Source organism: Pseudonaja textilis, chromosome 17 (assembly GCF_049901715.1).
Source record: "Pseudonaja textilis isolate UNSWEBS1 chromosome 17, rPseTex1.2, whole genome shotgun sequence".
In the NCBI taxonomy this organism is placed as follows: domain Eukaryota; kingdom Metazoa; phylum Chordata; class Lepidosauria; order Squamata; family Elapidae; genus Pseudonaja; species Pseudonaja textilis.
In genome coordinates, this window is record NC_142006.1 from 3,362,648 (window position 1) to 3,376,369 (window position 13,722).

Genomic DNA, 13,722 nt, shown 5'->3' on the forward strand with positions numbered 1-13,722 from the left:
TCTCCGCCTCCCCAACCGTCCCACTTTGTTTTTTCAAAAAAAGGGGCGGGAATAAAATGGTTTATGAGGGGAAAAACGAAAAACTAGAAACAAATATATAAATATGAAAAAGCTGAAGCTTGAAGGAGGGGGAAAGAAATTAAAATTTAAAAATATACGTTCTAAAGCAAAAAGGAAGGGAAAGGACCTTGAAGGAAAAATTGGAAATTGGGGGGAAAAATAATAGTTTGGATGGCTGGGAATTAAAATTATTTTAAATTTATTTTAGGGGAGGGCAATAGAAGAGAAAAATTGGGTTTGGAGTAAAAAATAGTTATGAAGAAGGGAAATATCAAGGGAAATGGGGAAAAAGAAAAAAAATATATGAGAAGTTTGAGAAAATATTGAAATACAGAAGAGGCAGGAGTTTGAAAGGCTGGAGAAAAAATGAATTTTAAAGCGAAAATGGCTTCGTGAGAGGGTGGAGGAGAGGAATTGATTTAAAAAATGTAGACAAATGTGGGATTTATTTAGAGATGAAGGAGAAATAGTGGGAAAATGGATGAAAAATCAGCTTGAAAGTGCAATTCAGAAGCAAATGAAAGAAAAATAAGCTAAAGAGAGAAAAAAATGGGTGAAAATGTAAAGCTATGGAGGAAAAAGGGGCTGCTTGCACCAAAAATAAGCTAGGATTAAGACAAACCATGATCTTAAGAGAAGCCCTAAGAAATGCCAAATCAATTACTGCATGCCCAACAAAACTCATCTCTAATTTTTGTTCAGAAATTGGTGAATTTAGTATTAGAAATTAGTCAATTTTCCAGTAGAAATTAGTCAATTTCAACTTCATTAGTCATTTTCACAACTTCCTTGGAAATTTGTTTCAATTTGTAGTCACTTTCAGGCTTGGATTTTTCTGGTTAATTTCACTCTTTAGGGAGGAAAATAAACTTGTTGTTTGCTATTTTTTGCCAATTTTAAGCAAGTCTACTCGGGTAAAATAAGCTTTTGTTAATATCAACCCGTCTTCACATTTTTGAAAGTTTCAAGTGGTTTTCTTCAAAGAATTTGAAAGCATGTTTTGTTTCTTTAAAAGAAGCAATGGCTGTTTTTGAGCTATTGCTAATTGAAATTTGGAAATTTGGGTTTTAGAGAAGAAATTCACATTTTTTTTCTGTTGCATCCTATGTAGGTTTACTCAGAAGTCAGCTCCACTGGGTTTAAAGAAGGCTACTCTTTTTAAACTCAAGATTGGGAAGAAAGATAGATTTTTTTAAAAAAAAATTAGGACATCAAAAGGGTTTTGATGTCTGAAAAGGCAGGGCATGCAGTCATAAAACAACCCATCCTTGATGTTATTGGAGACAATTCTTTCCATGTGCCTAAATTGCATTTTCCAATCTGTTCTTGTTTTAAAAATGCACTGTTCCATTCTTCCTAAATAAATTTTATAGCTCATTTCAAAAAGACAAATGCAGCAGTAAGAAAGCATGTTTAAATCCACCATAAACCCTTTTTGAAGAAAAAAAGCATAAAAGTTTATTGTATGCAAGAATTGAGGAAACACACTCCATTGTATCTGTACATTCATTTACAAGACCCAAAAGAACAATGTCAATTATTTACACATGAGATCTGAATACATATGTATATATATTTATACGTACATATACACCCCGTATGGTTTTTTTTCTAATTTACAAAACAACCCTCATTCCCTGCACCAAAATGAAGGGAAGCAAAAAAAATAAGAGGCTTTAAAAAAATAAAGGAATGTAACTTGGCATCAATGAAAGAACTGAAATTGGAGGCTTTGGGTATCTGGAAAGGAAGGTGGCAGTGGCTTAACTTTACCTGATTTTTAAAATGTATTATTAAATTTATTTATTATCTTGTCATGGGGCTGCTCTGGGTGGCTTATGGTTGATGGGTTAAATTGGGTGTAGAATGAATGTTAGTGATAATAAAAGATGCCCATGAAAATAGAAAAGCTAAATTTTGGGGTTGTCTTGCTGTTTGTGGGTGTGTCTTGTCACCCAGGTCCATCTGAGGTTTTGGGGAACTAAACAAACCCTGATCAGTCCCCCTGGATCCCCAAAGCTGATGGAAACAACTCTACTCCAATCATGGTGATGAAGAAGAGATCTCAAAGTAATGTAAGGAGCCAGGGAGAAGATTCCGGCACTTTTGATTTCAAACCCTACTGTGAGGCACCAAACCCAGACATGAAATTGGTTATGAATCAGTATTGAATTTTAACTCTGAAGTTTTGCCTCCCTTGTTGAACCACACTGCAGATCTTCAATACGAATCTGCATGGCTCATATCTAACATGCTTGGCCAGTGCATTCTCTTCCATGGTTTACAAGACCAGCCATGGTCTCCTGGAGGAACTTGGTCGTTGTCAAGTTTTGCAGGAACAAAGTCAACCTAGTGATTGTCAGTATTTCATGCTGGAAAGGCCTTTTTGTGGGGGCTCAGCTTGCTTCCCTTTCGGTCAAAGAGTCCCATTGCTTGAGATGCACTGCTGCCGGAAGGCAAGTTGCAGGCGCATTGGTTGCAATCTTGTTGCCCCCCGTTGTTGTCCAGCTACAACTCGCTCGAACGCACTGCTGGCTCCAATTTGTGGGACAGGGCAGTGAGGACCTTGTTAAACTTCTCATAGCGTTCAATCTGGCTGCTTTCGGCCCCCCGACTCCCCCATAAGAGCCGGAGCTGAAATTCAGTACTAAAGACTTCCAAAAGCTCCATTTGTGGTTGGAACCCTGCAGGGAGATAAGAATACAATTAAAATCCTGCCCAACTAGACAAGTTTACATGTTTAGATTGTTTGTATACTTTCATCACCTAAAGGTATGAGTAACCTTTGAAAAAAAGTCAACTTTATCTCTTCATAAACAAGAAATCTAGCACACTACTAGAGTGGGCTGAGTGATATAGGTAAGAGTATATATAGTTATTATCCTTGCTTCCCAAGATTTGAAGATTACCTTTGAAAATTAAAGAGACTAGGAGCAAGCCAACAATATTACTTTTGTTGTCTCTAGAAAGCGCCTGATTATCTTCCGATTATCAAGAAATCCCTTTGGGAATCCTTTTGAGCAAATTCATGCCAAGATGGACCTAATTTAAGCATTAAAATCTCCAAGCAATATAATTATGGATATATCATCTAGTATGGCTTCTAAACATGTCCAACAGTCAGGGATGTGTTTGGAGGAATGTATGCATTTACCAATATTAATTCAAATTGCTCATATCTAAATTTCACAGCTAAAAAATACGAAAACTGATCTTCATAATTTAGTTTCTCCCCCTGCCAATGTAATTCTTGCTTGATAAACATACATAGTCCACTAGACAGTTGCCCTTTGCTCTTTGTTTTTCGGGTGGGGGAAGTCCATCCCTGAAATAGCCCTGGATGGCTATTACATCAAATTTAGATAAGAAACTCCACTATCAACCACTTCCTTCCAGTCAGCTATGCCCCAAGTCACAATTTATATCTTTGGCATCCTTCGGTTTCAAGAGACTATGGCATCGTGTTCTGAAAAGAGGTCCTAAAACAGCATCTGGTATGGTTAAAAAGGCCAATTCAAGGTCTTTAGCCTCCAAGCTGAACGATCAGAGGTCAAGGTTTCCCAGCTGTTAATGTCCATTCCCAAGGCCTTTAGATCCCTCTTGCAGGTATCCTTATATCACAGCTGTGGTCTCTCTCTTGGGCCCTTTCCCTGCGCTAATTCTCCATACGGGAGGTCTTTCGGAATCCGCCCATCAGCCATCCTTATGACATGCCCAAGCCCGCATAGATGTCGCTGTTTCAATAGTATATACATGCTAGAAATTCCAGCAGGTTCCAAGACTGCACTATTTGGAACTTTGTCATGCCAGGAGATGCCAAGAATATATAGGAGACAGCGTATATGAAACAATTTATATAGGACTCCTGAAAAGCAAGATATTCTGTCTTGGGTTGGTTGACTAGGGAATAAGCCTACCGAATATCAACTTGTTTGGGGAGCTGGATCAATATTGATTATACTTCCTGTGTAAGCGCAATTATTGTAAAGTTCAATATTCCTCCTCATAAGTTGTAAATTGTTGGTCTTTTTATCTTGATTGCTAGTATTTCCCCCGTATTTGTTCTCTAATCATTATTATCTGGTTGTACTGGATGGTTAATTTGGACTTTCGCTGTTATATCCCACTGAGTATCTTTACTTTTTGCTTTGGACTAGCATGCTGTCTCTTTTTATTTGTTGGGGATTTGCTTTCAGATACTGAGCTTGATAACAGTTCCACAGAAGAGCAGCTAGAAGGGAGAAAGCGTTCAAACTTTCTATTGCATTCGTTACTGATTTCAACATTGAACTAATTATTCCAATTTTCTTTAAAATCAGCTCTTGATCTGCTGAGCAAAGGATGACAAACTCATGGATTAATTCTTCCTCATCGTCCATAAATCATAACTTTCCGTTAAGTAAATCTAAATTCTCTTTTTTTACTATAATCAACTTCTTTCATCCTTGCTAATTGGGGAATTTTTTTATTTGGCCATTAATGGTTTAGTATTTCCAAAGTTGGAATTGGCCTCCCTCACTGTCTTGGCTCTCTGCCCAGACTTTAGCACAAGCTGGATTTGGGTAGTATAAAACGCCCATATTGGCCGAATACAATATTTCCTTAGAAAGGTTTCAAGCCCGAACAACATCGATGGAAAAACAATATGCCCAAAGGTTAACAATATTCTTTTACAACCATGTTTGTTGGGGAGTCAAGAAATCTGTGTTAGTTCATTAGAAGGCTTGACACTAAACTTGTTGTAAAGAGAGCTTATGGTACTAATTAAGCTGATCGGTTGTGTGTGTGTGTCCTCACAACACAATGCAATAACCTGACTCAACTGTCACTGCAGAGGTCACATCCTACCCATTAACTAGAGTTTACACACCAAGACTGAGTCACAACCAAACCGTTTTGTAGTTTTAGGTACGGGGAAACAGCGTCGAACTCCTATGAAGGGATTTGCAATTTCCACGGGACGCCCTTCTCTCTGGATCCTGACAAACGAATGCCCTCTAGCGGCTAACAAGCACCTCTTCCAAACATTTTTTAACTCTTCAAACTTTTTATAAATCTTTCCTCTGCCCGAAGCATCTCTCTTTTACTGCTTCTCTGGGGGTCTGGCTGCAGCCATGCCCCTTCTTATTTCTCAGATTGACCCTTTTTTTTAGGCTAAGCTACAAAATCAGAAGTTATTTATTCAATTTGTTGAATAAATAAAAGTTATTTATTCAATTTGTTGCCACAAGATGACTTTGGCCATAAATATATAAAAATCACATTAAAGTTAGCGATTGTGAAATCCCACTGAAATGATTACGGTTTTGAGACATTTGCTTACAGCCCTGAAAGCCAAATCTTTCCAGCGTCCACCTTGCAGCGCTCCCTCTTTCTACAAAATGCCCCACATTTTGGTTATTTTTCCTCCTCCTCTAACAATGCGCAGGGTTTAGGTTGTCTCTGGCTGCAAAAATCCCCGCTACGTTCTCCCCCTCCACCCTCAGTGCCCTGTTCCTCTGTGGCCTGCAGTCTGAATTCCCACGCATCTCCCACACCTCGCATACCTTGCAGCTTCACCTCTGCGTTGGTGTGGTACAGTCCCCCATGGTGAGCCACCATGCGCGCTGCCTCCAGATGGGCCATAACTACCTCCACACCATTATCCAGGTTCTCCCAGGGTTCAGGGTGGTCTGGCAGTGCCGTGTCTCTCTCCAGAAGAGTAATGAGAGGCACGATGTGAGGGAAGGTGGTGTTAGATAAGGGTGGTCCTTCTGGAAGGAGAAAGAGATGGGGTTGTCCAAGCTATATAACAGCTCTTCAGGGTCAGCTTCCCCCATGCGAGCTGTTTCTCGGGGTGCAGTGTGCTAGCTTTCTTTGGATTGCTTCCTCCTGGCCAGGGATCCTCTGTAATACTGGCTTGGAGGCAACCTTTGAAGAAGGATTTGGGGAGGGATGCACATTCTGCCTTTATTTATTAAATTTTTATGCCACCCATCTTCCCTATAAAGGGGATCCTGGGCGCCTTACAAAACAAGTAGAAAACAAGTATTAAAATTACACCAATTAGGATTTTAAAGCTATACTTAAACCAGAACTAAAGAGATGGACAGAATGGGGATGAGATCTTCTTAAAACTTCTACTTACTTATTGATCTCAGAGGCTACAAATTCTCCCCTTCAAGATACAAATGTTTCTTGTTTCCTAAATGGTTCCCAATTGCAACTTTCTCCACTGTGAATTAAAGGCTGGCCTTATTTTATAAAACAAAAGCTTTAATTGATAACCAAAAATGGGGGGTGGGATGCATGTGCGTGGACACAACTAAGAGGCACAGTGAGGAAGTGTAAAACTTCTGTTCCTTGCAGATAAATTCTTGAACGCCTTAAAGAAATGGAACCCGCCCATCAAGCTTGTGTGCAAAATCTGCACACTAAAAGGCTGCCCCGGCTCACCTTTTCCTTCATTGAGGCTCTTTAAAAATGGCTTCAGCTTCTTCTCATACAGAATGGCACCCTCGGTGTAACGCTGGCGTAAAACCATCCAGGTTTGCTCCAGGCGGGAGATCTGAAGGACAAAAGAATAAGGGGAAATAGTAGCCACTTGTGGGGTCAGCGACACTAACCTGGCAAGGCACAACGACGCCTCTGGTCCGGGAAGGCAAAAGCCCAACCCAACAGAAGGCATTTGAGGAGGGGGGCAGGCTGTAAGTTTGATCCTAGGTAGAGGCAAAGATTTCTCTCTCTGGGCACGGTAAGTATATTATCTGCCGAACATAACTCCGTATTGGCAACAGGAGGAGCATCTGGCCAGTAAATACTCAACTCCATCCAGATGCCTAAATTCCGCCTGGCAAGGGATTACGGGGTCATTAAAAAATGATGATGACTTAAGTCAAGACTAGGCAGAGCTTCTCTAAGACGTTCCCAGATTTTTTTACTCTGGGTCTCCATTAGATTTCCACCTTCTTGTGAAGCTTCCCTCCCCGGCGGCCCTGACAGATACCTGGGTCATTTCCAGCGCGTTCATCACGGCAGCAAAACTGTACATGTTGCCCATGGTGCTCTTCAGCTCGGCCGCCAGCTGAATGGTCTTGTGGAGAAGAGAGGCCCGCTCCTCCATGCTGCCTGTGCACCCCAAAATATCCACCGCGATCATGATGGTCATGGTGTGGAACCTAAGCCGTAACGGGAAGAAGCCACCGTCAGGTTTTGTTAGCGGCCTTGGCACGATGAGATGCATTCAAGTGCTTTGAGTACTGAGGACTTGAAACTTGCAAGCAAGCTCCCTTCCAAGGGCCAAATTCTCCATCTAAGAAGGTGGCAACAGACTTTGCCGATCTGCCCCACCCTCCCTTCTCCATCACCTCTCACCTCCTTTTTTTTTCCCGCTTTGTCAGCGCTTACCTTTCCAACAAATCCAGCCGAAGTTGATGTCCGTGGGGCAGGGTGAGCAGCTCCATCCCCGAGCTGACTCCCATGAGCCTCTGCATCTCCTTGGTAACCCCCAGTATCCTAGCAACCTGCAACAAAGAGGATGAAGTGGGTTTAATCTCCCCGGTCCTTGGATGGAGAGAAGGGGAAACCTCCGCAAAGAACAGTGGAAAACGGGAGTCCTAACGACTGGGATACGTTCACTTTCCTTTCTCGCCTTTCCATGCTTTTTCATACCGCCAGGAGGACCCGCCCTGTGCTGTCAAGTCAAATTGTATGGAGAAAAAAAATGGCTTCAGGAAAAAAAACAAAAAAAGGGAATCAAAATTTATTTTGCAAGGCATGCTCTGTTCTATTGACCCAAATCAGAGTCTCTATGTGCACTTTTAAGGATTCCCCAACACAATTGCACTGATCCTTCCGAAGTTGATCGCCTCTACTCCTGCCCCTTTTGTCTTTCTGCGTGCTAAAAGTAAATTTGCAGGCCGCAAATTGTGGATTGGACAGGCTGAAAAAAATAATAATTGCTCCTTCCTTTTTTTCTCTTTGCAACCTTGGCAAATGCACACCCCCTTCCTCCATCAGGAAACTTTACACCTCTCTCCAATCATACAAAACTCCACATGACTCAACGTTTCTCGGTTCAATTAAAAACACGGTTTCATCTTGTAACCTTTGAAGAAGGCATCGCTAAGCGAAATAAATGACATCACTAGCACTGCAAAGTCTTAAGGGAAGCAGAGACCCCAGGAGACCATAAGAATCACGTTAAATGAATCTCCCTCCAATCTGATGCCCTTCATATCTCTTGGAGATTCTGTTAATGTTTCTTTGCCGGCAACAGGAAGATAGAGAAGGACATTTAAATGGACTTTATCACAGATTTATTATCCTCACCCCTTGACTCACGAGAGCCTTACACGGAGAAAGCCATCCCAATCAACGAAAATATCTGTATAAAAATCTAAAAGAGAGCCACCTCCAAGTCCTATTGTCCAGCATTAACGCTTCTCCCGGCTAAATGTTTTTCAGAAGAAGAAAAAAACTTCACTGTTTTCCTAAAGAAAAATGAGGTGGGGATGAAACTGATTTTGGGGGGCACAATGGGGAGGGAGAGACCGTACAATAAAGGTTACCCCCTCCCCATTTTCTGGAAGATTGATTTATCTGGAGCAATCTATCCTGGGCAGATAGAGAAGCTGAGCAGATCTGATCCCAAAAGACAATCCTCAATTATCTTTCTCTGCTTTGCCGACAAGTTGGGCTGAAAGAGAATAACCCGAAGACACCCGGCTCTGTGGGAGAACTGGAATCCCCCCAACACCCCCAGTTTCTAACCAGGACCTTAACCTCTACAGCTTCCCTTTTTTTATTCCTAACCTACTTTCTAAGCACGCTTGGCTCTGATTAAAGAAAAGACCAGGAGACAAGAGATGGGCAAAAAAAACCGCCACCAAACACAGATTCGGTTCCCATCAACCAATGCTTGGAGTAAAAAAAAAAAAGTAACGCTTGGGAGAGATGGCTGAACGAAAACTACAGAGACCTGGCTTCAAACCAGATCAAAAGAGAGATTCTTTAAAAAAAATAATAGTAAACTATTTCTTATCTGGCCTAGATTTGACCTCTCGCTGGGATCGCGCACTCCCCTTCCCTCTGGCAATCTCGTGGATTTTTTTTCTTTTTTCCCCGAGCGGGGCTGAATTGGACTTTTCTGCTGATGCGCACGTCGCACCGTCTCCCCATGGAGAGGCGACCGATAATCTGAGAGTTATTGGCTGTGCAAAGGACCCAACTGGAGCATCCCGTTTCTTATCAAGCGACCTTAAAACCCTCCCGCTGTCCTCCCCTCCCCGTACCAGGCAATCCACGTGGGTGATATGTTTGGCGAGAGTCCTCGCGTCCCCTTCGGCCAGCAGCTCCTTGATCTTCTTCAACACCATCATTTCCAAAGGCTTGTTCTCACCCGGGATAAGCAAGGAGTGGAACAGGGCGGGGTTGAACGAGGATGTCCTTTCCACCACCGGGACCACAAAACCCGCCATGTCCTGCTCCAGCCTCTTTCTGGACCCTGCTTCTCCTTCGGAGCCGTTCAGGACAAACCCTCGCTGACATTCGTCACCCTTTAGCCTCTCCACGTAGCTCTTGGTTGGCATCACTTTGTTGTCAGGCGTTGGCCTGTCCCACTGGACCGGGGATGGCGGATGGAGCTGGCAGTAATGTCCTGAATCTGGATCGCTGTAACTGCTGGCGGATGGAGAAGGGGACGCCCTCGAGCACCCGTGGGAAGGGGTGGAGTGGGGGCTGTCTGACAGCTCACTCTTACTGCCGTTCCCCTGGCAGAGCTGCGGCTCGCTAGAGCGTCGGATGACCGGGGACGATGGGGTGGCACGCCAGCTTGGCTCGCTTGTGGTTTGAGACGAGTAACTGCAAAAAATAAAGGAAGCGGAAAAGCTTGTGTCATGCCCCTTTGGGGAGGAAGATGAACAGCTGAGAGGGAGCGGGAGTGTGGCTCCGCTGGCTGTGGAGGAAACTGGGGAAGGGCAAAGTCAGGCTGAGCAGAGCCCTCTTCATCCTAGGGCACGCAGGGAAGAACGGAGAAGAGAGCAACGTGGGTTGCATGGCTTACGAGGGAGGAAAAGGCCCTGATTCCCTTCACAAGGCACACCTGCGGATGGAGTTTAAAGAATAGGCAGATGGGAGGTGGGGTTCTTGGGAACAAACACTGAGTTCACCTAGCGTTGGCTGCTGTTATCTGAGTTCCTGGCATCCTCCCAACTGGTTTCATTTACTGCAGTGTTACTTCACTTCTGGAACTCCTTATCTGGCCCTGCCAGATTTATTACTTTATCTTGCCCTGTTGGATTTATAGTTTAAAGTTTTCTCTTTGCACTGTTTGAATTGGAATATCTGCAGCCAAAGGCTGTTGCAGCTGCATGGGAGAGTTTTTCTCCAGACCAGAAGGTAACCGGGACACTGGGGGAAAAGTTGGAGCTAATAAGGGGACCCAGACTTATTCTCTGACTGTGCCGCTTTTGTGCCACGCCCCGAGTCATCACAGTTTGTTTGTCCCACAGGTTGAATATTTGCAGGCCCTCAAGCTGCAGGAACGACTCAGCATGACATTGTGCAACATTTTGGAAAGGAGTGGATGCATGTGAAATTGAAATGCACATTGTTGCCCCGGGAGGGGGGAGGGCTTTGTGACCGTGATGATGTGAGCTAACAGTGGCATTGCTACTAGGTGACTACACTTAGTAGTTCTGAGAATTAGGACTCTTCAAAAATCTTCAAAAAGATGAAGTTACAATTGTTATATCTTCGTAAGAGCGGATGGCCAAGGAACTATAGAGAGGGCACCCAAATATTTCCGCTTAAAGATAGAAAACTAAAGCCTCCTGCATTCAAATCTTAATTTTTAAGATAATCACATTTCCTGCATGATTTCTGTTTTTCTAAAGAACATCCAATTGGAAAGGCTGTCTGGACTAAGTGCATTTTGAAATTAAAAGTCTCCCAAGAACAGAATGACACTTTGCAAGACACCCTTAGATGATTACAATTTATTTCATCACCCTCTTCTCCCTTATGCTGAAATACTCTGCCTGCGTCTTTAAAACAAGGGGCTTATCTGGGTCAGAGCAAACCTGGAGGCTGCATTCTCACAAGCTTAAAAAAAAAAAAAAACAACCCTGAACTTCGGCTAGAATCTTTGTGGTTCAGCATCCTTGCAAACACGCAGCTGACCGGCTGTGTTTGTAGTCAGACGGACCGCTTTCTGCATGGTGGAGCAACAGGAGGAAAATAACAAAACAGGTGTTGCAACATTGCAGGCCCAAAAATCCTTGCCTGCAAGATCACAAACGCAAGCATGAAAGGGTCGAGGTTGTGTCATGCTATCCACAGCACGTATGTTTTGTCGTTAGAGGCAGATTCCCGTAGTTGGATGTGTGATACAAACCCAGAAAATTCAGGAATCTGACGAAGGGTATTACGCAGTCACAGCTACTGCGTTTTGAAACCCTCTCGACTCTTCGAAACCTCCATTTTATGGTTGTTAAAAACATATACGCAGGGTTTAAATCAATGCACACAGACCACTGTTTTTGCCCCCTTAGGGCAACGCCCTGCTTACCGGTGCTATAAGCTGGAGTGGCTGGGGTCTCGGAGATGGGTGACATCGGGGAGTGGAGGTCCTGAATTTGATCCACGCTGACGGCGCAGTTCCGAATGATGTCCCGGTGATGCGGCAAGGAGACGCTAAAGGAGGAAAAAATTCAAATAGCTGAAAATTCCCCATGCCCCAAAGAACTGAGTAGCATGGGAACTCAATGTATGAAACCAAAGCTTTGACAAGTAGCTTCGGGGGAAAAAAGGCTATATAGAAACCTAGAAAACCCCATTTCCTTGAAAAGCAGAAACTCCGATCTGGTTGAATTAACTAAGCCTCGCTTCTCCAGATTAACCCCTTCAGTTGGGGCTGGAGTAAACCTCATGAGCCATGGTGGTGCAGTGGTTAGAGTGCAGTACTTGTAGCTGCTTCTGCTGCCTGCCAGCTGCCTGCAATTTGGCAGATCGAATCCCGTCAGGCTCAAGGTGGACTCAGCCTTCCATCCTTCCAAGGTGGATAAAATGAGGACTCAGATTGTTGGGGGCAAGAGGCTGGCTCTGTAAACCACTTAAAGAGGGCTGTGAAGTGGTATATAAGTCTAAAGGCTATATCTATGCCATCCCACCCCATCCATCTATCCATTCGCCTGCTGTGGTGGCACAGTGGTCAGAATGCAGTACTGCAGCCTAATTCTGCCCACTGCCAGGGGTTCAATCTTGACCGGCTCAAGGTTGACTCACCCTTCCGTGGTTGGTAAAATGAGGACCCAGATGGTTGCGGGGTGATAGGCTGACTCTGTAAGCCCCTTAGAGAGGGCTGGGAAGCACTGGGAAGCATTATATAAGTGTTACTGCTATTGTTATTGCTACTGAAGATTCGTCCCTGGAATTTGCTCAGTTCCCCCTTCTGGGATGTGGGCGCAAGGGAACTGCCCTCCTCCAAGAACGGAGTTATTTTCCGAGACATTTTTTTTTACCTGGTAGGACACCCGTCGCTCCTGGTGATCTTGTCGGCGGTCAGCCCGTCCGTCATGGTGATGCTCCTCCTTTTGATGTGCCCGCCTTTGTGGCCCGAGTGGCTGTGGGAGCTGCTGTGCTTCCCATGGGAGAGGGCGTAGCTGGCCTCCAGGTAGCGCAGTGGGAAGGTGCGGTTGATGGGGCAGTAGAAGATGGCGTTGCTCTGTTCCGAGATAGGCTTACGGTTCCCGACGTAGAAGCGCACCAAAGCCGGGACGTTGTCGAAACTCTCCTGCTCGAAGAGGTACTGGATGTGGGTGCGCCCTTCGCCGGATTTCACCATCACCTTGTTGATCTTGAAGTGGAGGGGTTCGTTCCGCCAGCGGCAAGTCAGCACATAATCACCCAGGCTGGTCAGCGAGTCGCGGATCAAAAAATCCCCGTTCCTCTGCACCAGGCTTTCTGACACCTGGAGAAAAAAAATATATGAATAAACTAGCTCGATACTCATGCTTTGCTATGAAACTACGCGGTAGGACTTAGTTTTTGGGGAGGAAAATAAGGGGGAAAATTCTGCCTCTGCCTACCAGCATCTATCAGTATTCATCTGGCTAGCGTCCTGTCAGTATATGAGAGAGTTGAGGGCTGTTTGGAAACTGAAACAGTATTTGCTGTGTGAGCAAGGAGACAGCAAGGAGCCCGGGCGTAGCTTAGCTCAACTGTTCTGTACTAAAGCTGCTTGGTGCTGTGAAACTAAAACTGAAATTCTTCTCTGCTTGTGTTTTGACTTTGGAAGAGATTTCTTTTCAGTTGGGGAGGGGGAGTAGAAGTCCTTAGCATCAGAGCGTGTTAATAATAATAATATAGGAAATACTAATGCTCCGATGGTCATTTCGAAAAATTATTTCTTAGCGAGCCCCTAGAAACCAAAAGGAAGATATGTGCCAAATTTCACGTTTGTAGGCTTTACGGTTCTGGAGATTTTGTGATGCGTGAGCAGTCTTTTATATATATATATATATAAATAAAATAATCAATCCAGATGGGGATGTGAAGAGGTTGAGCTCCGCTGTGCCCTGCTCAGAATCGCTTTGGGGAGGTAGGTACCAACTTGATGAATAATTAGAAATACAAATGAATGAGTAAATTAAAATGATAACAATAATAATCCTGTGTTAGGGT

At 43.9% G+C, this 13,722-nt stretch overlaps 1 protein-coding gene across 1 annotated transcript in view; it reads right to left on the reverse strand.

The window, feature by feature from the left end:
• Positions 1-1,492: 1,492 nt before the first annotated feature.
• SH2D3C (SH2 domain containing 3C) overlaps positions 1,493-13,722 on the reverse strand; it is a 37,151-nt gene continuing 24,921 nt past the window's right edge. Inside the window, 9 exon segments of the mRNA XM_026712517.2 lie at positions 1,493-2,744; positions 5,607-5,813; positions 6,496-6,607; positions 7,046-7,217; positions 7,447-7,562; positions 9,333-9,860; positions 9,863-9,900; positions 11,609-11,733; positions 12,561-13,009. Coding sequence (XP_026568302.2) covers positions 2,569-2,744; positions 5,607-5,813; positions 6,496-6,607; positions 7,046-7,217; positions 7,447-7,562; positions 9,333-9,860; positions 9,863-9,900; positions 11,609-11,733; positions 12,561-13,009 — 1,923 coding nt within the window. The 3' untranslated portion in view covers positions 1,493-2,568.